The 23,513-nt window shown below is 53.0% G+C and overlaps 1 protein-coding gene across 1 annotated transcript; it reads left to right on the forward strand.

The window, feature by feature from the left end:
* The first annotated feature begins 950 nt into the window (after positions 1-950).
* LOC136121171 (protocadherin gamma-B3-like) lies at positions 951-23,004 on the forward strand. The gene is made up of 4 exons (XM_065874995.1): positions 951-962; positions 10,378-10,436; positions 17,771-17,859; positions 22,778-23,004. Exons 1-4 carry the CDS (start codon positions 951-953, stop codon positions 23,002-23,004), a joined length of 387 nt encoding a protein of 128 aa, XP_065731067.1.
* The last annotated feature ends 509 nt before the right edge of the window (positions 23,005-23,513 follow it).

Below are 23,513 nucleotides of genomic sequence, written 5' to 3' on the forward strand. Positions count from 1 at the left end.
TCTGCCAGGAAGTGCGATGTAGTCCTTAGCGTCTCCCAGACAAACTGATTCTTTACTGATTTGGAACATCTCTCTCTCCTGGTTTCCTCCCCCCTCCCTCACCTCCTTCCATACTGTCCTTGAAATCGATGAATGGCAATTTAGTATACCACCAGTGGGTATCTGAATAAGAGAGGTTTGGTTTCTGCTGCGCCTTCTGTTACAACAAAAATGTGTACTGCATAAATTTAATAGGCTACCTTAATGTGTAAGCCTTTTCTGCAAAGAGGTGGATATATTTCTGAATAATCTGCAGAGGGGCAGAGTTTTTAGTATAAGGCAGTGCTTCTAAGTAGCTGTTGCTCTAATACAATCAGACCGAGGCAGAAGCTACTCATTTAGAATATTGGTGGATGACAACATTGGCTTGAACAAAGTGACCAGTCTCAAATGGCTACTCACTCTCTGGGCTGCAGGTTGCTAGGGCTCAGGCTGTCGCTGTTTTCCCCCACCGAAAAGGGGCGGGGTGGTGTGGGCTGGGAATTGGTGTGTTAGAAAAAAAAAAAAAAAAGTGTATGTTGTCTGCCTCTCCATAGAGGTAATAACCCGTGGGGGGGGGGGGGAATGCTGTTGAACAGGAGGAAGGCAAAAAGATAGGTGGGTTGTTTTTTGTTTTTTCTTTCCTTTTTCCAATGCTGCGACGCATTTACCCTGCTGCTATTGGGACGTTCTCTGCTTAGCCTATTGGCTGAGCCCAGGAGCCTCTGTCTGCCAATCGGGTGGAGGAAGGCAGACAAATCTACCCCGCCACCAGCAAAAAAAACGGCGCGTAACCCTTGCGGCGCCGGCCCAGCCGCGCCAGAGCTGGCGCGGGGAAAGGGAGATAGGTGTCTCCAGCTGCTGTGGCCGTTCGGGGCGGGTCGGCTTCTTCGGCTTCTCAGGACCAGATAGAGAACTAGTGGGCGGCAGCAATGCTCCGCAAGGTGAGAAGCTGGGTAGAAATCTGCCGGGGGACTACCCTTTTGTTCCTTTTTTGCCACCTGGGTTACGTTTGTGGGCAGATCCGATACCCGGTCCCAGAGGAGTCACAGGAAGGGACTTTTGTAGGGAATGTCGCCCAAGATTTCCTGCTGGATGCAGAGAGCTTAGCAGCTCGCAGGCTGCAGGTCGCTGGAGAGGTGAACCAAAGACACTTCCGTGTGGATTTGGACAGCGGTGCCCTGCTCATCAAGAATCCCATCGATCGAGAGGCACTGTGTGGGCTCAGTGCCAGCTGCATCGTGCCCCTGGAGTTTGTAACAGAAGGGCCTTTGGAAATGTACCGAGCAGAGGTAGAAATCGTGGATGTGAATGATCACGCCCCCCGATTTCCTCGGCAGCAGCTGGACTTGGAAATTGGGGAGGCAGCTCCTCCAGGACAGCGTTTCCCCTTGGAAAAGGCTCAGGATGCAGATGTGGGGAGCAACTCCATCAGCAGCTATAGACTAAGCTCCAATGAACACTTTGCACTGGATGTCAAGAAGCGCAGCGACGGCAGCCTGGTCCCAGAGCTGCTCCTGGAGAAGCCTTTGGATCGGGAAAAGCAATCAGACTACCGCCTAGTGCTGACTGCTGTGGATGGAGGGAACCCTCCGAGATCTGGCACAGCGGAGCTCCGGGTGTCAGTGCTGGACGTGAATGACAACGCCCCAGCCTTCCAGCAATCCAGCTACAGGATTAGCGTTTTGGAGAGCGCGCCAGCCGGCATGCTACTCATCCAGCTCAATGCCTCTGACCCAGACCTGGGTCCCAGTGGTAACGTCACCTTTTCTTTCAGTGGTCACACCCCTGATCGTGTGAGAAATCTCTTTAGCCTGCACCCCACTAATGGAAAGCTTACTCTTCAGGGGCCCCTAGACTTTGAGAGCGAGAATTACTATGAATTTGATGTTCGGGCTCGAGATGGGGGTTCTCCAGCCATGGAGCAACATTGCAGCCTTCGGGTGGATCTCCTGGATGTAAATGACAATGCCCCCCACATCACAGTGACCTCAGAGCTTGGGACTCTCCCTGAGAGCGCAGAACCTGGCACCGTGGTGGCGCTCATCAGTGTGCAGGACCCCGACTCAGGTTCAAATGGAGATGTGAGCCTCCGTATTCCTGACCATTTGCCCTTTGCCCTCAAGTCCGCCTTCAAGAACCAGTTCTCCCTGGTGACTGCTGGACCCTTGGACCGAGAGGCCAAATCCAGCTATGATATCATGGTCACTGCTTCTGATGCTGGGAACCCTCCTCTGAGTACCCACAGGACCATTTTCCTCAATATTTCAGATGTGAATGATAACCCACCCTCTTTCTTTCAGAGGTCACATGAAGTATTTGTTCCAGAGAACAATCGCCCAGGGGACCTGCTTTGCTCCCTTGCAGCCTCTGATCCAGACTCTGGCTTGAATGCCCTCATCTCCTACTCTCTCCTAGAGCCCAGAAATCGAGATGTGTCAGCTTCCTCCTTCATCTCTCTGAACCCCCAGACGGGAGCTGTTCATGCTACTCGATCCTTTGACTATGAGCAAACACAGACACTGCAGTTTGAGGTGCAGGCCCGGGATCGGGGCAACCCACCCCTTAGTAGCACCGTGACAGTTCGTCTATTTGTACTGGACCTCAATGACAATGCGCCAGCTGTGCTCCGCCCTAGAGCCCGACCTGGTTCCTTATGTCCACAAGCACTGCCTCCATCAGTTGGTGCTGGACACCTAGTTACAAAGGTGACCGCTGTGGACTTGGATTCGGGTTACAATGCTTGGGTTTCGTATCAGCTCCTGGAGGCCCCAGATCCCAGCCTGTTCGCAGTCTCCCGCTATGCTGGGGAGGTGCGGACTGCTGTTCCCATCCCAGCTGATCTCCCGCCGCAGAAGCTGGTCATTGTGGTAAAGGATAGTGGTAGCCCACCACTCTCTACCTCCGTTACTCTCCTGGTGTCCTTGGAAGAAGACACTCATCCAGTTGTCCCTGATCTTCGAGAATCTTCAGCTCCAAGGGAAGGAGAATCCCGCTTGACCCTGTACTTGGCTGTATCTCTAGTGGCAATTTGCTTTGTCTCCTTTGGCTCATTCGTGGCACTAATCTCGAAGTGCCTGCGTGGGGCTGCCTGTGGAGTGACCTGCTTTCCTGCTGGCACCTGTGCCTGTCTCACCCGGTCTCGAAGGAGAGAGGGGCTTCCTCCTTCCAATGGGATCCTCCGAATCCAGCTAGGGTCAGATGATCCTATCAAGTTTGTTGATGTGGGCGGCCACTCTCATGGCTGTACACCCTTGGCTTCTGCACCCACTCGGAGCGATAGCTTCATGATGGTGAAGTCACCCAGTGCACCTATGGCAGGGGAACCTGTTCGCCCAAGTTGCCCACCCTCTGATCTTCTCTATGGGCTAGAGGTGAGACCTTTGCAGGCTCAGCCAATGCTTGAGGGTTGTTCTGAGGCAGGCATGTGGCTGGGCCATGTCCCAGAGAGTACTGGTCTCTCTGTAAGAGCCTGTAGTGATGTCACCACTTCTGTGAGTGGTAACTATGTGGTAGATGCTATGCTTTAGAAGTGTTTTGTGAATTAACCAGGGAGTTTTCACGGATTAGTACTTGAGGTGGGTTATGCCCTTATCTGAGAGTAAGAATTGAAAGTAAGTGATCAAGAGGCAGGGTATTGTGGAAACACACGACTGGAATGTGGATCATATGGAAGGCTCTTGTGCACAAGGTGCGCCTAAACCCCGGTGGCTGCTTTCTCTACTCTTCCTGAATGAGGGGGCCAGGGTCTGGAACACCTTAACTCTAGGTTAAGGGGAGCTAATATCTTTGCCCCACAGTATCATCTACTCCCTAATCTACAGTGAAAGGGATTCTCTGCTTGAAACATAGCAGAGAGCAAAAAGAAGGAAGAGTCCAGGGAGTAGAGAGGCATCAAGGTGGAAGCAGGGATCTTTTCGTCCAGGTCTTCAGGACTCCCAATCAAGTCCCCGCTGGGATTTGAGCTAGATTCAGTAGATTGGGGCAGGGGAACATGACCTCTTTGGGAGGAAAAGGCAATAAGTGAAATCACTAAATATCTAAACCTGTTTTACTGCTGAGGAATTCATAGAGACAGCCACTATGGGAGTCTTTAAGTAGTTTCTTCTGAATTGATGAAACCATAAAGCCTAGAGGCCACGCCTAGACTCTAGTCACCTTCCTTGGGTGACCTGGATCAGTCCTAGAAATGTTCCTCCTATCACAAGCTGTGATGCCTATTCCATAGCTAAAGTCTGGGATCTCAGAAAAATTGAATCCTTATAGCCATCAGCTGACACCAAGATTCCTCGAAATACTGCTGGAGAGTCCGAGCAAGACTCTAAAGGTCCTAACAAATCTTTTCTCTCACCTTGGCAGTGTTTGGTAGGATGGGGTAGGGAGGGGCTAACACATGGGCTTTGCCTCCCTGAGAAGGACAAAATTTTGTTGGTTCAAGCAAAGTAGTGGGAGCTTCTGAAGTCGTGCAGGAAGTTGCTGGGACAGAACACTGAGAAGTTCTGTACCACTTTGTCTTCCCTGTTGAGCACCATCTGAGCTGCCAAGGGGGCTGAATCAACCTGCAGCATGAAATGAGTGGGGAGGTAGGAGGCTTCTGTGACACAGATTTGCAGCGCCTGTTCCTAAGGTTTCCAGGACTGAGGAGACTTGATAATTGGTTGGGAACACAGACTTTTGGGCCAATCAGACTCAGAGCCAAGGTGGGGGATCTGCTCTTCCTGCCCGCCTCTCCTCCCCCAGCTCCCCAGCTCCACTCAGATTCGATTCCCCTCCCCCTCCCCCAACCCACCCCCGCCATTTGGTGACTAAGAAGAACTGCTGCAGGCAGACAAACCTCGGAGCAGTTTTTTAAGAGGCTGGAAGGAGACATAAGAGATTTCAGCTGCTACATCCCAAGCCCTGGGTCTGCCTTCGAGACAGGACAGCACAGAGTCAGTGTCCAGGAAGGGACTTCTGGGTCATGGGGCCCAAGACACCCCCGCAGCTCGCTGGGAAATGGCAAGTGCTGTGCATGTTGTCCTTGTGCTCCTGGGGCTGGGTGTCTGGGCAGCTTCGTTACTCAGTGGTGGAGGAGTCTGAGCCGGGGACGCTGGTGGGGAACGTTGCTCAGGATCTAGGCTTAAAGCTGACAGATCTGTTGAGCCGCCGGCTGCGGTTGGGCTCTGAGGAGAGTGGGCATTATTTTTCCCTGAGCTTGGTGAGTGGTGCTCTGGCAGTGAATCAGAAAATTGACCGAGAGAGCCTGTGTGGAGCCAGCACCAGCTGCCTGCTGCCACTACAGGTGGTGACCGAACACCCGCTGGAACTAATCCGTGTAGAGGTAGAAATCCTGGATCTCAATGACAACTCTCCTAGCTTTGCCACCCCTGAGCGAGAGATACGCATCTCAGAATCAGCTGCACTTGGGGCACTGTTCCCACTGGATAGTGCCCAGGATCCAGACGTGGGTACCAATACCGTGAGCTTCTATACTCTGAGCCCCAGTAGCCACTTCTCTCTGAATGTGAAGACCCTAAAAGATGGGAAGCTGTTCCCAGAGCTGGTACTAGAGCAGCAGCTGGACCGTGAAGCCCAGGCAAGCCATCAGCTGGTGCTCACTGCTGTGGATGGGGGTATCCCACCCCGCTCGGGGACCACCCTTATCTCCATCACTGTGCTGGACATCAATGATAATGCTCCAACCTTCCAGTCCTCAGTTCTACGTGTGGGACTCCCAGAGAATGCACCCGTGGGTACACTGCTGCTCCGCCTCAATGCCACTGATCCAGATGAAGGCACCAATGGCCAACTAGACTATTCCTTTGGAGACCATACATCTGAGGCAGTGCGGAATCTCTTTGGCCTAGACCCTAGCAGTGGAGCAATCCGTGTGTTGGGTCCCATAGACTTTGAGGAATCAAGTTTCTATGAAATTCATGCAAGAGCCCGTGACCAAGGACAGCCAGCCATGGAAGGCCACTGTGTGATTCAAGTGGATGTGGGGGATGCGAATGACAACGCCCCAGAGGTACTATTGGCCTCTTTGGTCAACCCTGTCCTGGAGAGCACACCAGTGGGCATAGTAGTGGGATTATTTAATGTGCGGGACCGAGACTCAGGGAGAAATGGTGAAGTGAGCCTTGATATCTCTTCGGGCCTGCCATTTCAGATTAAGCCTTCTGAGAACCACTACTCACTGATAACCAGCCAGCCTTTGGACCGTGAGGCCACATCCCACTATATCATTGAGCTGCTGGCCCGCGATGGGGGCTCACCTCCCTTGCACGCCCATCTCACCGTCAGGCTCAACATTTCAGATGTAAACGACAATGCACCCTACTTCACCCAGCAGCTCTACACTGCTTACATCCCAGAAAACCGGCCTCCAGGCTCCCTTCTCTGCACCGTGGCTGCCTCTGATCCAGACACTGGGGAAAATGCTCGCCTCACCTACTTCATTGTAGGGCATCAGATTCAGGGAGCCCCAGCCTCCTCCTTTGTGTATGTCAACCCTGCGGATGGGCGGGTGTTTGCCCAGCGCACTTTCGACTACGAATTGTTGCAGATGCTGCAGATAGTGGTGGGCGTTCGAGACTCTGGCTCTCCCCCATTGCACGCCAACACATCTCTCCATGTGTTTGTCCTGGACCAGAACGATAATGCCCCAGCCGTGCTGCACCCCAGACCAGGCCGGGATCTCTCGGTCCCCCAGCGTCTCCCTCGCTCTGCCCCTCCTGGCTCCTTCGTCACCAAGGTGACAGCCGTGGACGCTGACGCAGGCCACAATGCCTGGCTCTCCTATTCACTGTTGCCACAGTCCACAGCCCCAGGACTGTTCCTGGTGTCTGCACACACTGGTGAGGTGCGAACAGCCCGGGCCTTACTGGAGGATGACCCTGACACCCAGCAGGTGGTGGTCCTGGTGAGGGACAATGGTGACCCTTCACTCTCCTCTACAGCCACAGTGCTTCTGATTCTGGAGGATAAGGACCCTGAGGAAATGCCCAAATCCAGCGACTTCCTCACACACCCTCCTGAGCATTCAGACCTTACCCTTTATCTCATTGTGGCTCTTGTGGCCGTCAGTCTCTTATCCTTAGTCACCTTCACCTTTCTGTCAGCTAAGTGCCTTCGGGGGCACGCAGATGGGGATGGGGGTGGGGGTGAGTGCTGTGGGCGCCAGGACTCGCCCTCCCGGGAGTTCTATAAGCAGTCCGGCCCCAACCTACAGGTGAGCTCAGACGGCACACTCAAGTACATGGAGGTGACGCTGCGGCCCACAGACTCGCACAGCCATTGCTACAGGACGTGCTTTTCACCAGCCTCGGACGGCAGTGACTTCACTTTTCTAAGGCCCCTCAGCGTCCAGCAGCCCTCAGCTCTGGCACAGGAGCCTGACACCTTCCGGTCCCGCTCTAACACGCTGCGGGAGCGGAGCCAGGTGAGGGGCTCAGCGCGACCCCTGGGGGCGGCAATGGAGAAGCCGCCCAGCCACATCAGGGACTTTGAACTTGGCATCCGCTCCTCTGGTGCGGGCTCGGCCCGAATGTCGGGACTGTTTGGACGGATTGTGTGGAACCAGAGGTGTGGCCGAGGCAGGGATGGGGACTCTGAGCCCGGGGAGGTGATGGTGATTGTGGCTGAGGGGGAGACAGGAAAGGACCGACCCCACATTCAGAAAAGCCTGGGGTCTGGCGATCATTCTGGCGATTTCCGCCAGGTCCGGGGTCCGGGTGGAGGCGGTCACAGATCCACGCCTGCAGCCAGCCTCCGAGGCTCCGGTGCGGGCACGCTCCACTGGTCCTGAGGTTTCTTCTTAGGTTTCTCCCCACTCCCTTGACCTGTGACCTCGCTGTTATTCCCAACCCTCTTTATTCCCACATCAAACCAACGCGTCTGTGGACAGAGCAGAAGCGCGCCCTCAGGGCCCGCACGAGCCACGCACCGCGCACGGGCTCGCCGCGCCTCACCCGCGCACGCACACGCCCCCTCGCACTTGGTCTTCCACGTACACCGCCTTTTACTGCCAGCCGCTCGCTGCCAGGTACACTGGCTGTTCCAGCCCGCTCACAGCTTCCCTCCCACCCTGCTGCTCGCCTCAGAGGTACTGACTGAGCGCGCCCAAGTTGTGGCCGTCCTGCCCCTGACGACTCTGGAGCCGCCTCCCGCCCCCCGCCCGGACCTGGACCGGTCGCCTCCTGACGAGCCAGAGTCGCCTGCAGTGTAGCCACTCTGGGCGCTCTAGGCACGGGGCGGGCAGCACTCTATGACCCGCGGGCTGGCGGATCCCGCCGGGCCCAGGGCTCAGAGCAGAGGCCGGCGGTGCCTCCAGCCAAGAAGCCTAGCTCGGGTCGGCCAGGCTGCCCTGTGGCCCAAGGGACGGCGGGGTCCGGCCTGGGACGAGCGAACAGGCCTCTATAGGACAGGCCGCCTGGGCCCTCTGTGGCACCACCGACCTGTCTTCTGGTGGGAAGTGGGACCCTGGAACACCTGGGCTCTGGATGCTAAGACATAGGCTTTTGGCTCCGTCGTCACCACATGTGCCCAGCGATCTAGGATCAGGGCTTTGGGAGTGACCAAATTATCTGACACTCTGGCAAGTCTTTCTTTCCCTGGTTGTTGGAAAGCCATGGCCTCTCTGCCAGAAGCCAGCAGGGTGCTTGCATACATGGGGAAACTATAATGGTAAAAAGCACACGTTTCTGTAACTCCAGGAGCTTTTATTCAAAATATGTCTGTACCCCATCCTGCCCCTTGAATCAGAATTATAGTTTGGAACAACACCCCCATGTGATTCTGATGGCTAATTGAGAGAGCCTTACTACAACTTCCTCTTAGAGAACCACAACGTCTCCTTTGCTCTTCCCCACACTTGTTGGGTAGGTCCTAGAATCCTCCCTCTTATAACTGAGTTTCACAAAGCTCAAGTGACTTGCTCGAGTTCACAGGGTAAGTGGTCGAAAAAGATCTAATCTAGGTCTGTCTTAACTCCAGAATTTGTGCTTTCAATCACTTGGTACTTGTAAAACTGGAGAACAGGAGAGATGGTCTGTGTCTGCTGGGATGAGGCAAAGGGGGGCATTCTTTCCCTTTTAGAGCCTAACACGTGAAGAAAAGCCTACTGGGGCTCCTTATTCCTGAGCATCCCTAATTGAACAAACTTGGACCCGCTGTCCTGATGTAGGTTGTGAGTTGGCCTAGTTCCTGTCCTCCAGTCTGTCATGGTTTCTGCATCTCCATGTAGATTCTGCTGTGTCTAAGAATATAGTAACTGAGAGCTGGACATCCCTGTACCCTTCCCCATGGCAGCTCCAGAATGGTGCTTGTAACTCCTATTGTACCTGGGATGCTAAGTTTCCGGGTTCTGCTTACATCACTGCCACCTGTGAGACTTAGAGTGAGTCATTTGGCAGCCCTGGGTCTTCCTTCTCCCCAGTGTAATCGGAGGTGCTCACACCTCCCTCTCTGCTCCTGGGAGTGAGTGTGACAATTACCAGAGCACCCCAGAATGGAGAGGAAATGGCTCTAGAAGTGCTCCATGAGAGTGTGTGATGGGATAATACACCCTCTGCAAAGGCTGGGAGGGTCTTGGAAGTGAAGTGGCTGGCTAGAGTCCCACACCTTCATCCAGGTGGGAGAGGGCTACAGATCTGCCCCTTGGGAGCCCTGGAGATTGCGTTGGCTCTCCTTGGAGCCTGTGGGAGCTTGATCTCTGCCGGGCTCCATCCCAGCAGTTCTCTCTGTTCCAGACAGAGCTGCCTTGTTCTCTCCTCCTTAGTCAAAGCCATTGTCTGGCACAGAGTTCTGGGGGTGGGAGGTGTCCTGGGGCTTGGATGCCCTGCCATCCAAAGGCCCAGTCTGGCATAACTCCTAAATTAATAATGTATTTAGCTGTGGGAAGGGATCCTTGAGAGCCAGGGGTCTGAAGGAGGTGTCCTTCTGAATGTGTAAAGGCACAACCTGGCATGAAAAGGGTTACCCAGAGCGGCAGACATCTTGCCGCAGAGGCTGCTTTGTTCCCAGCTGAGGAGCTGAATGAAATTCTTTCTAGGGCTGGTGGAATTCCCATGTAAAAACCTCCTCTGCGACTTTTGGGGGCCTTCTCTGCACCCCTCCCCCCGGTTTCACAGAAGATGCTTTCAGCCCTTGAATCTCTCCTCAGAAGTTCTGAGTCTGGGGGCAGGGAGGAAGGGGCCGGTTCCTTAGGAAAGGAATCTGGGTTTGCTCACTGTGGTCAGATAACTGTGATTTTATCTCTTTGTCTCTGTTACCTCAGACCTCTGAGACCTGAGGTATATTTTGTCTTTGAAAATGAGCCTACCTCGCCCTCATCTTACCCCATTTGGGTACTCAGCCCCTTTCCCTCTGTTTTCTCCACAGCAAGCCCCGCCCAACACGGACTGGCGTTTCTCCCAGGCCCAGAGACCCGGCACCAGCGGGTAGGTGACTGCCTCTCCAGCCCACCCTCTCCTCTGCGACATTTTTCTCAGTAATGACGTGGGAGGAGATGGGGGGAGGGCTCAGCATTCGCTACAAATGGCTTCCTCCCTCAGTTCCAGATTTCAGGGAGGTTTTGGTACGTTGGCGGCTGGTACACAAACCCCAGAAGGAAGACGCTCCTACTCTGGCTATTTTGGAAACGCAATTCACACACTTATCCCTTCCCTGCGCCCCACCACACAAACCTTCTCCTGTATCTTGGGGGCTCCGTGGGAGCAAAGGATGGTCTCAAGGAGGTCTCTGGGCGGAGAGGAAGGTTTTTATACCTATCCACCGGCTCCATCCTCCTGCTCCAGATTTGGCTGGCCTCCGTCCTGACTGGGGTTCAGGCAGAGGAATCTGGGACAGGAGGAGGAGGGGAGGAGCTGTCAGCAGCCAGAGCCTCCTCTTGAGCCGGCAGGAAAGAGCCGAGGCTGAGGGGAGGGAGGTCAGGCAGCTGGCGGTGGGGCTGGGGACGGAGAGCCTGCAGCCTTCTCTGCCTGCAGGCCCTTTGTCTCTGACACTCTCTCACCGTCCTCGGCTCAGTCTCTATGTTAGTTTGCAATCTCTGCCTCTCCCTCTCTTTCTCGTCTCGATCTCAGTTTCTTTCTTTATTGCTGTATCTTGGTCCCTACCATTTGTGTCTACTTGCACTGATCTGTGCCTCTTGCTGCGCCTGCTATGGCTAGGTACTCAATAAATGTGGAATCAGTGAATAAACGTGACTCCGCCTTAGTCTCAGTCTCTGTTTCTCCTTTTCCCTCTGTCTCTGCTTCCCTGTCTCTGTCCTTGACCTCTCTTCTGTCTCTTCTTTCATCATTTCCTAGTGTCCTGGTGTTCTTCTGTCTCCAGTCTCTTTCTCTCCCTCTCACTGTTTCTCCTTTCTTCTCTGTTCTCAGCCTCTCTGTGTCTCCTTTGTCTTTGTCTCTGTCTCTGTCTCTCTCTGTATATCTCTCTAAGTCTCTTGTCTGTCTCTTTTTGCCTTAATGGGTCTCTTTCTCTGTTGCTCTTTCTTTCTCTCTCTCTCTCTCTCTCTTTTACCCTGTCTTTTACTCTGTGTCCCGCTCTCTGTCTCTCATTTCCTAAAACTTGTGGGCAAGCCAGCACACACATGCCCGCCTCCCAGGCTCTCTCCCTCCCCAGCCCCTCACAGACAGAGCCTTTGATCCCTGCTCTCCACCATACACCCTCCCATCCAGGCTGCCCCAGCTGCTCAGATCAATCTGGTATGAATTCCTGCTAAGACAGGAACTCCCTGGGGTGAGCGGGCGGGGGTGGGGTGGAGGGGAGGAGGACTTCAGCAAAAGACCTGCAGTTGGTCTGAGGGGAGTGGGGTCAGCTCTGGGCCAGGCCTCCCTGTTAGAAATCTGGTGACCCTGGGAGCCTGGTGGAGTCCAAGAAGCCCAGGAGACGGAGGGCAGAGCTTGGGCTGCCTTCCCCACCTCCTCGCTGGTTGGACACTTGCTGCCCACATTCCCCAGATGCTGAGCGCTCACTGCCACAAGAACCCAGGATACCTTGGTGTACGGTGGAGACTCCAGCTCCTGGGCATGTGAGTCCTGCCGAGGTCTCAAGGCAGTTAGTTACAGGCCCCTAGAAGGCAGCAAACCGGATGGCTTGGACTGCCCTTGCCCCTCCCTTGACCCCAGCTTTCTCCTTTCTCCCTGCTGGTCTTGCCAGCCTTCCCACAGTTTTATCCGTTAGGTCGTTCATGTATTCGTTCACGTATTTATTCATTCAACAAATATTTATTGAGCATATACTGTGAGCCAGGCCCTGTGCTAAACATTGGCCTGTAAGAGTGAACAAGCAGACACAATCTTTGCACTTACAGGCTGCCATGCCAGCAGGGAACACAGAAAATTGACAACAAATCACACTAAAAAAATTTCTAGTTACAAATCATAGCAAGTTCTGGGAGGAGGGTCATGTGAGTGTAATGGGGGAGGGGGATAGAGAAGACCTCCAGGAGGAGGTGCCATTTGAGCTGAGGTGATGAGAAGTGCAGGGCAATTCATGTTCCCTCTACCCACCGCCACCCCAGGCCATATACTGGCCCTGAAGCAGAATCCATTGCTGAACTTGAGAGCCCCACCAATTGACTCCTTTTGTAAAATAATTTTTATTGGTGTATAGTTGATTTACAATATTGTGTTAGTTTCAGGTGCACAGCAAAGTGAATCAGTTACACATATTCACATGTCCATTCTTTTTTAGATTCTTTTCCCATATGGGTCATTACAGAGTATTGAGTAGAGTTCCCTGTGCTCTACAGCAGGTCCTTATTAGCCGTTTGACTCTTACGTGCCTTCTAGACTGGCTGCCTCAAGTCCCTTTTCATCAAATGAGAGACTTGGTGGCCTAAAGTACACGAGGGAGCTCTTGGGGAGATGGAGGAGAAGGTGCAGGGCTCTCCCTTCCTTAGTTAACTTGAGGGGGATGGAACAACATTTATGATTCAGCTACACAGGGGCCCAGATGAAGTCAAATGTTAGGGGCCCAGTCCAGCAACTATAACTTCCCCCTTTTGTTCATTCAATAAATAGTTAATAAGCACCTACCGTAGGACAGGTAGTATTCTAGGTGTAGGAGATATAAGATAGACATAACCTCTGCCTTAGGGAGTTTACAGTGTGTTGAGGGAGACAGATATGAACCAAATAATTACTCAAAAAAATAGTAAGATTACAGCTACCGTAAGTGCTGTGAAGAGCAGTTCCTGGTGGTGAGAGTATAAAATAGGGATCTGACCTGGTCAGGGAGCAGGAGGACATCCAGGAGGAAATGAGGCTGTGGATTAACCAGCTGAAGGAAACAGGGAAGAGCATTTCAGGTGGCGGGAAGAGCATGTGCAAAGGTCCTCTGGTGAGGCCTCTCGGGCTCAGCAGAATGATGCAGGTTTTCTTTGCTGCCATTCGAAGGAGTCAATGAGGGTGAGAAGATGAAGGGAGGAGATTTCTCTTATTCAGTCTAACCCTGGTTCTGGCTCCCCACTGCTTCTCTGGCCTATCTTGGCTACTGGGACACCAGGTTCAGAGCAGGGCTAGCGTCGAGTTCTTCAGTAAACCTGGTTCAAGTTCAAGCCAGCGCCCTGTCCCATTGCCTAGACAAAAGGAAGTCCCTGCCTGCCAGGTGTTGCTCCTCTCCACCGCTACCCCCTGCTCAGGTCCTCCTTTTGGCTTCTGATCCCAACAGCTGTTGTCTCAAGCCCTGAGCCCAGCAAGCCAGTTCTCCTTTCTCAGGCTGTACCCCAGGCCCCGCCCTGCAGCTGTTCCCAGCCTCTGCCCAGAGGAGGGTCTCCATTTGGCTTTCCCTGGTCCCCACACTGTTCTCCTTGGATGGCTCCACACTGCCATTTCCCCTTCTGTTCCACCTCCCCTGAGAGACACTATCCCTGCTCTCCCTCAGTTTGGGCAGTCATTCAACAAACAAACAGCATCTTACTTTTTTCTGCTTATAAAATAACCCACGCTCATTACAGAAACATGAGAAATAGAGAAAACAGTTTAAAAGAAAAAGCACTCATAATTTTACAACCCAGCCTCTGGGACTGCCCCTCACACACACACGCACACAGCACACTAGAATACAAACTTCTTAGGGCAAGAATCATATCACCTCTTAAATCCTAGGGCCTGTCACAGGCACTGGCATATAGTGGGTACAGGTTGTAGTTCTGCCTGTTGCCAGCTGTGTGATTTTGGGAAAGTCTCTCAACCTCTCTGAGCCCAGTTTCATCTGCTGGGAAATAGGGATAATAACACTAATCTGTAGGTGGTTCTGAGGCTGAAATAGACAATATGTATATAATTTAGTCAGCCCACTACCCAGAAATAAGAAGTTCTGAGTAAATGGTTCAAAAAGAAGTCTGTCTCTCTATTCATCTCCTGCCCACGTGCTTGGCCTCTAGCCTTCAATCATTTCCCAAGAATCCTTTCCGCCCAGGCCATCATGGTTCCAGGCCCACCCTTCCACTCACCTTTATTCCCTCAACACCATCACCCACCACCACAGGGTATCCTAACCTGGTGTCCGACCCTGTTGTCTACCCCACAGCCCCAAAGCTCTTCTCCCTGCTGCTCACCCCCCTACCTGCTCTCCCCACTCTTTCCCCATTAGGCCCTTCACCTCGGCCTGAGGCCACCTGCCTCAGCCCTGCGCCCCCAGGCAGGCCCAGAGAGAGCTCAGTCTGCCTGCAAGTAAGGACTCCTGGATTTTCATGGAGACAGAGGTGGCTGAGGCTCCATCACTGAGCTCCCGTCCTCCCAGAGGTACCCCCAACCCTCAGTCTTCTCATAGGAGCAACCATGACCTTTAAATACTTAAATCCGATCATGACAACCCCCCTTTTATATACTTCGGTGGCTTCCCAGAGCTCTTAGGATGAGAGCAAAATCTTTAGCGTACACTCTGCAGCCCCAGGCCCTGACGCCACTGCGCCTTATAGCAGCCACACTGGTTTTCTCTTAGTGGTTTGAACTCACCAAGGTCCTCCCAGCCTCAGAGGCTGGGGCGTATTGCTCCCTCTGCTTGGAAAGCTTTCACAACACTTCCCTTCTCCTAGTTAGTTTAATTTTACCCCTCAGTTTTTTTACTCCGAAATGCTTCAAACCTCTCAAAGTTGAAAGAATCGTATGATGAACATCCAGATAACTCTTTTAAACCTAGATTCGTCAATCGTTAATATTTTGCACATTTACTTTCTCCTCTCTCTCTGTCTCTCAACATGCGTGCACACACACACACACACACACACACACACACACACACACAACCTACACCTACCTCACACACTTTTTTTTCTGAACCATTTGAGAGTTGCAGACATCATAACGCTTGAAACACTTCAGTATCTCTCTCCTGATAACAATAACATTCTCGTACATAACCACAAAAGAATGATCACATTTGAAGAATTTAACATTAATGCAATAATATACAGTCTACTGGCAGATTTTCATAAATGTTCCCCAGTGTCCTTTCAACCTGTATTTTTTTTCTTTTAACTCCAGAATTCAATCAAGGAACACGAATTGCATTTGCTTGCTACCTCTCTTTCATCAACTTTAATCTAAAACAGCCTCCTTACCTTTTGGAGGGTTGTTTTTTTTTAAGACATAGACATGTTTTAAAGAGTCCAGGCCAGTCGTCTTTCAAAATGTCCCACAGTCTGGATTTGCTGATCATTTTCTCATGGTGAGATCAGCTTACAGAGTCTGATAAGAATACTGCGTGGGGGTCATTGTACACTTTCTGCTGGGAAGCATTTCCTGTCAGTTTGTTCCCTGGGTTAAAGTGGTATTCCCAGATCTCTCTGTTACAAAGATATTTTTAAATATTGGTGATTAATAAGTAATCTGTGGGTGATATATGAGACTGTGCAGCAACCTTTCGCTGCTTTTAGTATTCACTGATGAGCCTTGCCTGAATCGGTTTTTACAGCAGCAGTTATACAGTGTTGATTTTCTATCACTCCTCCTACGTTTGTTTGGCTGGCATCCTCCTGCAGGTCACCTGGATAGCCTCTTCAGATTTAAATACCCTGTCCTTTCCTTGAGGAAGCCTGGACTGACTGGCTCCCTAACCCCAACTAGGCAGAACTCTCCTGTACCCCTGCTCTTTGCCTCCATGGCACTTGCTTGTCACAATTACAATTCAATTATTGTGTAATTATTTAATATCAGCCTCTCCACGGAGATCGAGCATGGTGAAGTCAGACTATTTCAGTCATGTTCACAGCTACAAACCCAGCACCTAGTCCTGTGTCTGGCACACAGTACTTGCTCAATAAATATTGATTGAATAAATGAACCCAGAATCCCAGCTCTTCCCATTCTGTGGAGGGAGAAATGACATTCCTGCTTTCTCCTCCAACCCTAACGCTACATTTGCTGTGACACCGTAGGGGGCACCACACAGCAGCTGGTCTGAGCCTTAGACTGAGTCCACCTGCCTGGGGATGGGAATTCCAGATCAGGGGAAACCATAAGCAGGGACAGACCTTGGAAAAATTGTAAAACAGCGCTTGACTGTGCTCAGCCACTGTGACAAAATACACGCACAGGCGCACACACACACTCTTTCTTGCCTTCAAGGCATTCCCTGCAGCCCCTCCCCTGGTGCCAAACCCTTCTTACCTCATAGTGAGCCTAACTTTCTGGGCAGGGCCTTCCCCATTCGTTCAGGCAACAAACATTTATTGAGGAACTTTAGTGTTCCAGATGGTGCAAAGGTCGACTAACAGACGTGTGTGTCAGGCTGCTTCCCCTCCCCCTCAAAAATGGAAATCATTTGATCCCTGAAAATTCCCCCCCAAAGCATGGAAATAGTTACTATGGGAAAAATCCATAGTTGGGCTAGCATCCCTTAGAGTTCTTCTACAGATTAACATTTTTAACAATTAGGAATCACCTCGTGTTTTTCTCAATGTTTAGAGCATCTAAAGCTCTTAACTAGGTGCTTCAGTAGAAAACGGGCACAGTCCTGGTCCCAGAGCTCAAGGAGCTGGGTCTGGGGGTGGAGCGGACAGGTGGGGACAGTGGCAGTCACAGTGGGACTAGAGCCACCGCAGGGCAGACAGTGGGGGTGGGAGCACAGCGGAGGCACCTAACCCAGCCTGGGTGGGCTTAGGGGTCCCCTCTGGCAACCTATTCATGTTACCAAGGCAGAGGTAGGGAACTTGCATTCTAGGGAATGGTGTGCCGCAAGGGAGAGTTTGAGGAATTAGGGAAAGCGCCTCAGAAAAGGTTTCTGATAGAACGTTTGAGAGCGAGGTTGGGGGTGTTCTTGTGAGATAGGAGGGGCTGGTCCTTGTGTGCCTGTGGATTTTATCCTGAGGACTCAGCGAGCCACTGAAGTGATCAGACTTGAGTTTTAGAAACCTCTCTCCCTGTCTCGTGGGGCCCCCAGCCTCTCCCCCGAGGTCCTCTCACCTTTGTCAAGTTCTGGTACATTCTCTCCCGTTTCCCACCCTCACTATCCTCAGGAGAGGGTCTGCTCTCCCTCAGTGTGAGCCACTGCTCCCTCAAGGCGGGGCAAGCTTCAGTGCGTCCTGCCCTCTCCCTCGAAGGGCCATGGTGTCTGAAACAGTAGAGAGCTGGTTTGGGGGACTGGCAAATGGGGCGGGGTCTGGCTTCTGAAGGATTGTATAATCTGCCTCCTACCTTGCTGGAAGGGAGCAGGTCTTGGGCATGGGCTGGGGATAGGCACTGGATGTGGGAGCCCTGGGAGAGGACAGGAGGGACATGAGCTGGTGGCTTGGGAGACCATGATCACCATCCCATTCTCTCCGCAGATCCCAAAATGGCGATGAAACCGGCACCTGGCCCAACAACCAGTTTGACACAGAGATGCTGCAAGCCATGATCTTGGCCTCCGCCAGTGGTAAGTTGTGCCAGCATGTGTGGGGTGGGAGACCTGGGGTTCTGGGGTGCATCCCACAGCACCGTGCCCTGAGACTGGCTTTCCACCTATGTGGTTCCTCTGGACCTTGCAGCCGATCTGAGGCAGCCCATAATTCCAGGATATAAAGCCGGGTTAGGGAATAGCTGAGGGATGGGGGTGGTCCTGGGATGCCCAGAGGGGAATGAACAGGGAAAGATCCTTGCAGGAGAAGTAGGGAGTAGTGGTTAAAATTCTAGCCTTGGAAGGGACAACTATAGGTCGGGTCCTAGCTCTGCCGCTAACTACCTTTGTGACTTTGGTCAGTTTGCTTAATCTCCCTAAACCTCAGTTTCCTCAGACGAGAAAATGGGGACAGCGACCTCAAAGGATTGTTGTAAGGATTCAGTGAGATGATACCGTAAAGCACGTAGTACTGGGCCTGGCACATACATGCCCTCAATCCATGGAAGTGGGTGTGGATACTCCCAGCAGGGAGCACACACTGTCTTTTTTGGCTGCCCCCACTTGCAGAGCAGGATTTTGCTTTTCCCACAAGGCTAACAAAGAACTTCAACAATAGAGATTCAGGTGATGGTTTTCATCTCTGAAAAGTAAGAAGGGTCCTGAGCCAGTGGGGACGGAGGGGGGCAGAATAATATCATTAGTACTTAAGAGCACAGGCTTTGGAGGCAGGCCAGCCTGGATTCAAATCCTGGTGCCACCACTAAGCTGTGAGTCATCAGGCAAGTGACTAAGCCCCTCTGGGCCGCAGTTTCACTGACTACAAAATCCGTACAATAATAACAGATCTCACCGTGGTGTCGTGAGGGCAGAATGTAAGGCCTCAGCATAGGATTGGCAGAGAGGAAGGGCATGATATGCAATGGTGAAAATTGATTAACGATTATCTTTTTTGACCCATGGTGGGATAGAAGGTACAGTTAGAATAACGCCTGCTAATAAGGACTAGCTTCTGGAGAAGCCAGTCCTGGGCTTATATGGAAGCCGGCAGTGGCCTTACATAGTGAACCGAGAGCCCGGCTGTCCAGCATGTCTGGAGGCCTGGTGGGTAGAGAACCAGGTAAAGTCAGAACCGTAATCACTACAGTTGTGCCTGTGCGCTGCCCCAAGCTTGAGGCTAGGCAAACCTGATGGGCCACATGTCAGTGGATCCTCTCACCAGCTCTGCAAGGCAGGTCTAATTCCTTCCATTTGACAGGTGAGGGAACCAAGAAGTCGCTTGCTCCAGGGCCCCCATTTTGAGCTGCAAACTGGCAATCCTAAGCCAGCCCGACTCCTAAGTTCATGCCCTTTGTATACCAGTGACCGTGTCTGCCTTTCCATTCAGCCTCAGTTTCCCTTTTAGCTGAATAAGTTTAGAGGCCGAACTTCTCTTAATGCTGCGTTATTCTCCCAGATTAGGGTTCTAGATAAAATACAGGATGACCCGTTAATTGTAACTTCAGATAAACAACAAGTCATATTTTAACATGAGTAGGTTCCAAATGTTAGGACTGGGACATACTGTACCAAAAAAAAAAAATTATATGAAATTCAGATTTAACTGGGCACCCTTTATTTGTTAAATCTGGCAAACCTTCCCCGGATGTCTGTGAGGCCCAGTGGGGCGAGGCCGTGGGTGGTGAAGAGGAAGGGAGAAGGGGCGGGGGGCCAGCCTTCTGGGACAGAGCTGACCCCGGTTCGGCGTGGGAGTGGGAGTGGGAGAGCTGCTGTAGCTCTAGAGAGGCCAGATACTGAGTAGGAAAGAGGGAGTTAGCTGGGTCTGAGGAGATGCCAAGTTGGGTTCTTGAGGGAAGTAAACAGACAGTAACGTATATTTTAGCTGTTGTGGCTTTGAGCCCTAAGGCCAGGAAGCAGACTTTTTAGCCTAAATCCAGATTTTAAAAACAGAAATGGAGTATTTATAGCCCCAGACCCTCCCAGAAGGCCCCCGGGTCACCGCAGTCTGGCTCCCCTGTCAGGGCTCCACCCCTCTGGCCCACACAGGGCCCGAGCCGGGTGTCAGCTGGGGGGATGGACCTTGGGGGTGGAGGTGGCAGGGTCAGGCCCTACTCTCACTTTCACACCCCCTTCCTGGCCCTGGAGCCAGAGAGGTTCCTGGAGTCCAGCCCAGCCAGGCCTGTGGGGCTGCTGAGGAGGAGTAAGGAGGCGGGAGAGCAAGTATACTTGGGAGGCTTTTTAAATAAACCTTTGAGGGGGAGGTGTGCTCTCAAGGAGGCTGCAGCCTGTGGCTCAGCTGGCCCTGGCTGAGTCTCACCAGGCCTCCTGGACTGCTTGGAGTTGCTGCCCTCAGCCCCGGGGTGGGGAGGGCAGGGCGGGAGGAGCGGGGAGGATGGGGCTGGGAGGTGCTTCCCTGAGGAGAGAGGCTGGCAGTGCTCTCACCTCCTCCAGGTCAGAGGATGCCCAGGTTCTTTCTTGCTGCTCTTCAAAATCTGTTTCTCCTTGGACTCAGGGAAGATCCTGGTTCCTGCCCAGTGTATGTCTTGCAGGGTTAGAAGGTAGGGGGGACCATTGGAGACTTGACTCCACAGAAGGTCAGAGCCTTCAATCCAACTGAGGTCGGGGTCAGGCAGGGCCTCGGTCAGGGTCACACAGCTGGCTCCTTCGCGGCAGAGCTGACCGGACAGAACTCAAGGGCAGCCTGTTTCTCTTACACTCTGGGTTTCCCCATCTTCCTCCCTCCCGGTCCAGCCCAGCTTCACTGCATCCCGTAGGGCCCAGGCTAACATCAGGTCTGGGCTTCTGGGGAGGAGGTAGCGGGGCTCGCTTTGTCATTTCATCTGCTCGGGTGGCCCTTAGGGTGCTCCTTAGAGATCGTGGGTGCATGTAGGCTGTGGGTGGGCCTGGCTTCCAGTTACCCAGTCAAGCCTATTTCCTAGCTTTCTCTTTCTGCCTCCCTTCTCCCTTTTCCCTGTTTCTCCCCATTTCTTCCCCTTTCTCTCTCCCTCTCTCTGTCTCTCTCTCTCTGGCGCCTCTGACAGTCTCCCCTCTTGACCCCTAAATCACTCTGGAACCCTGGCTCTTGAAGCCGGATCTGGGCCCCCTGCCCCATTGCTTCCCTTGGGGGGGGGGAGGGAGCAGTGCGGTCGAGGACCAGCTCCCTCCTGGAATTAATTAGGGAAAACGGAGGAAACGTCCGTGCAATGAAAGGGCTGGGGGAGGGGCGCAGCCGGAGGAAGGAGAGGAGGAAGTGGGCGCTGCTCCCTCCCACCCAACCTACTTCCCCGCCCCCTGAAGGCCCTCGGACGGCGGAGATTTGGGGCTTGAAATGGAGGCTGTGGAAACCTGAGCGCTGGAGTGAGGAGGCGGAAAGGCCGGGGGCTCATCTCTCCTCGGCTTTCTCTTTTGCCACTCCCCCTTTGGTGCTGTTCTTTGAAATTATTTCCTGTCTCTCAATCCCTGGTTGGTATCCCAGGATTACTCAGCCTCTTCGGCTTTAGTCACCCTCTCTAGCCACTCCCAGGGTCTGGGGTGAGGGTGGAGGGAGGCCAGGGTCGGGGGAACCTCTTCTGCTATATGGGGGCTGGGCTGGGCACTCCTGGGGCTTTAACTCTCCAGCTGCGGGAGGACTCCAGCAAGAGGCTTCATGGGCTCTGCCAGAGTCATCAAAACTCCTGTGTTTGTGACCCCCTGGGGAGGCAGTGCGGGAGCATGTAGGATAGAAGCAGTGACACGCAGTATGGTGATGGTGGTGGTGATGGTGGCAGCAGCTGACGTTTAGTGGGCTCTTACCAAGTGCTTCACCGTCTCCTCGAATCCTCACAAAAACCCAGTGAGGGAGGCACTTCTGTGCTTCTCTCCCTTTCACGTGCATACACATCACCTGGAGATCTTGTTAAAATGCAGATTCTGAGTCTGTGATTCTCACAGGCTCCCAGGTGACACTGAGCCAGAGTCAGAATTTGCACTTCTCTGGACCCCAGTTTCTTCTCGTGCAGGCTGGGAAGTTGGGCTACAGGCTCTCTCTGATGTCACCTACTCTGACATTGTGAGCCTGTGCCTACATTGTACCTAAGACATCTGGTCCTGGGATCATCATCTTCTCAGCCTCTCTCCGCCTCTTGTATCCTCAGAGCCGCGATGAGGTGCAGGCCTCTCTGGTGGTGGTGGTGGTGGTGACCATACCCTACAGCATACACTTAAGAGACACTTAGGCCTCACCCCTGCTCTCACCTGTCCTGGCTCGTAGGCCTTGGGCTAGTCTTTTACCTTCTCTGACCCTTGCTTCTCTCATCTGTAAAGCGGGGATAAGAGCACACACGTCCCTGGAGTGTTGAGTTGAGGTAAAAAGCCATCATGCATGTGCAACATCTAGCAAGGTGCTTGGCACACAGTAGGCACTGGTTGCTGTTACGAAGTGAATCCCCGGAAAAGCACCTACTCCTAACTCAGAACAACTCAGTGCCCGGTCTGTGCTTGGCACTGGGTGGAACAGGATGGGAACCTGCACGAACCATGGTCTTGGCCGCCCAGGAGTCTGTGGTCTAGTGTGGAGACCAGAGAGGCTGCCTGGAGAAGGGCTAGGGCAAGGACTTGAGAGCAGTGTCTCAGCCCTGAGAGAAATGACAGCTAGCATGTTTGAAGTCACTAGTCTACGTGCTTTACATACGTAATCTCGGTTAGCCTTCACGAAAACCGGAAGAGATAGGTACTATTATTATCCCCATTTTGCAGTTCAGGAAACTGAGGAGACATAGGGAGTTTAGGTACACTTGACTAGGATCACAGTTAGTAGGTAAAAGAACTAGGAATGAAACCTAGGTGGTCACTCTAGAGCCTCTTAGCCCTACCCCTTGTGGGTGGGATGGTGTGTCCAGTGCTATAACTGCTTGTGCTATAAGAGAGTAACTGTTGGGGACCCTGAAGTTTAGCCCCTGACCTTCCCTTGTCTCTGCAGAAGCCGCTGATGGGAGCTCCACCCTGGGAGGGAGTGCCGGCACCATGGGCTTGAGTGCCCGCTACGGACCCCAGTTCACCCTGCAGCACGTGCCCGACTACCGCCAGAACGTCTACATCCCCGGCAGCAATGCCACTCTGACCAACGCAGCTGGCAAGCGAGATGGCAAGGCCCCGGCAGGTGGCAACGGCAACAAGAAGAAGTCGGGCAAGAAGGAGAAGAAGTAATGCGGAGGCCAGGCCTTGGAGCCACAGGGCAGCCTCCCTCCCCAACCAGCCCAGCCTCTCCCTACCTGTGCCCAGGCCTCGGATTTTCAGGGCTCACCCCCAGGATACTGGTAGGGGCCCAGGCCATGCTCCCCTTGGGAAACAGAAACAAGTGCCCAGTCAACACCCCCCCTCTGCCCCCAGGGGATTGAATATGCAAAGGGAGTTCTGCTGGGAACCCCCATCCAATCAATTGCTGTGCCCATGGGGGTAGTGGGTTAGTGTAGACACCATTTATCACACCCCTTTCAGTTACAGCTGAACTCCTCCATCTTCCAAATTCAATCGGGCCCATCCATCCCCTGCCTCCCTCCTACCCAACCCACCCCACCCTCCTCCTCAACAGCTCCTCTTTCTTAAGTTTGGGGTGTTGAGGTACCTGGTGACCTAAAAAGGCTCATAGTTCTGAAGAGTTGGAAGGGCATCGTGACCTCTTGGCCTCTCCTTCAATTCTCAGACTTCCCCCAAAG

Source organism: Phocoena phocoena, chromosome 3 (genome assembly GCF_963924675.1).
Source record: "Phocoena phocoena chromosome 3, mPhoPho1.1, whole genome shotgun sequence".
NCBI lineage: Eukaryota > Metazoa > Chordata > Mammalia > Artiodactyla > Phocoenidae > Phocoena > Phocoena phocoena.

Bases quoted from the DNA above. Each gene is read 5' to 3' on its own strand.
- LOC136121171 (XM_065874995.1), top strand. The intron at 10,437-17,770 runs GTAGGTGACTGC...TTCTCTCCGCAG, and splicing joins CAGAGACCCGGCACCAGCGG to ATCCCAAAATGGCGATGAAA. The intron at 17,860-22,777 runs GTAAGTTGTGCC...TTGTCTCTGCAG, and splicing joins GATCTTGGCCTCCGCCAGTG to AAGCCGCTGATGGGAGCTCC.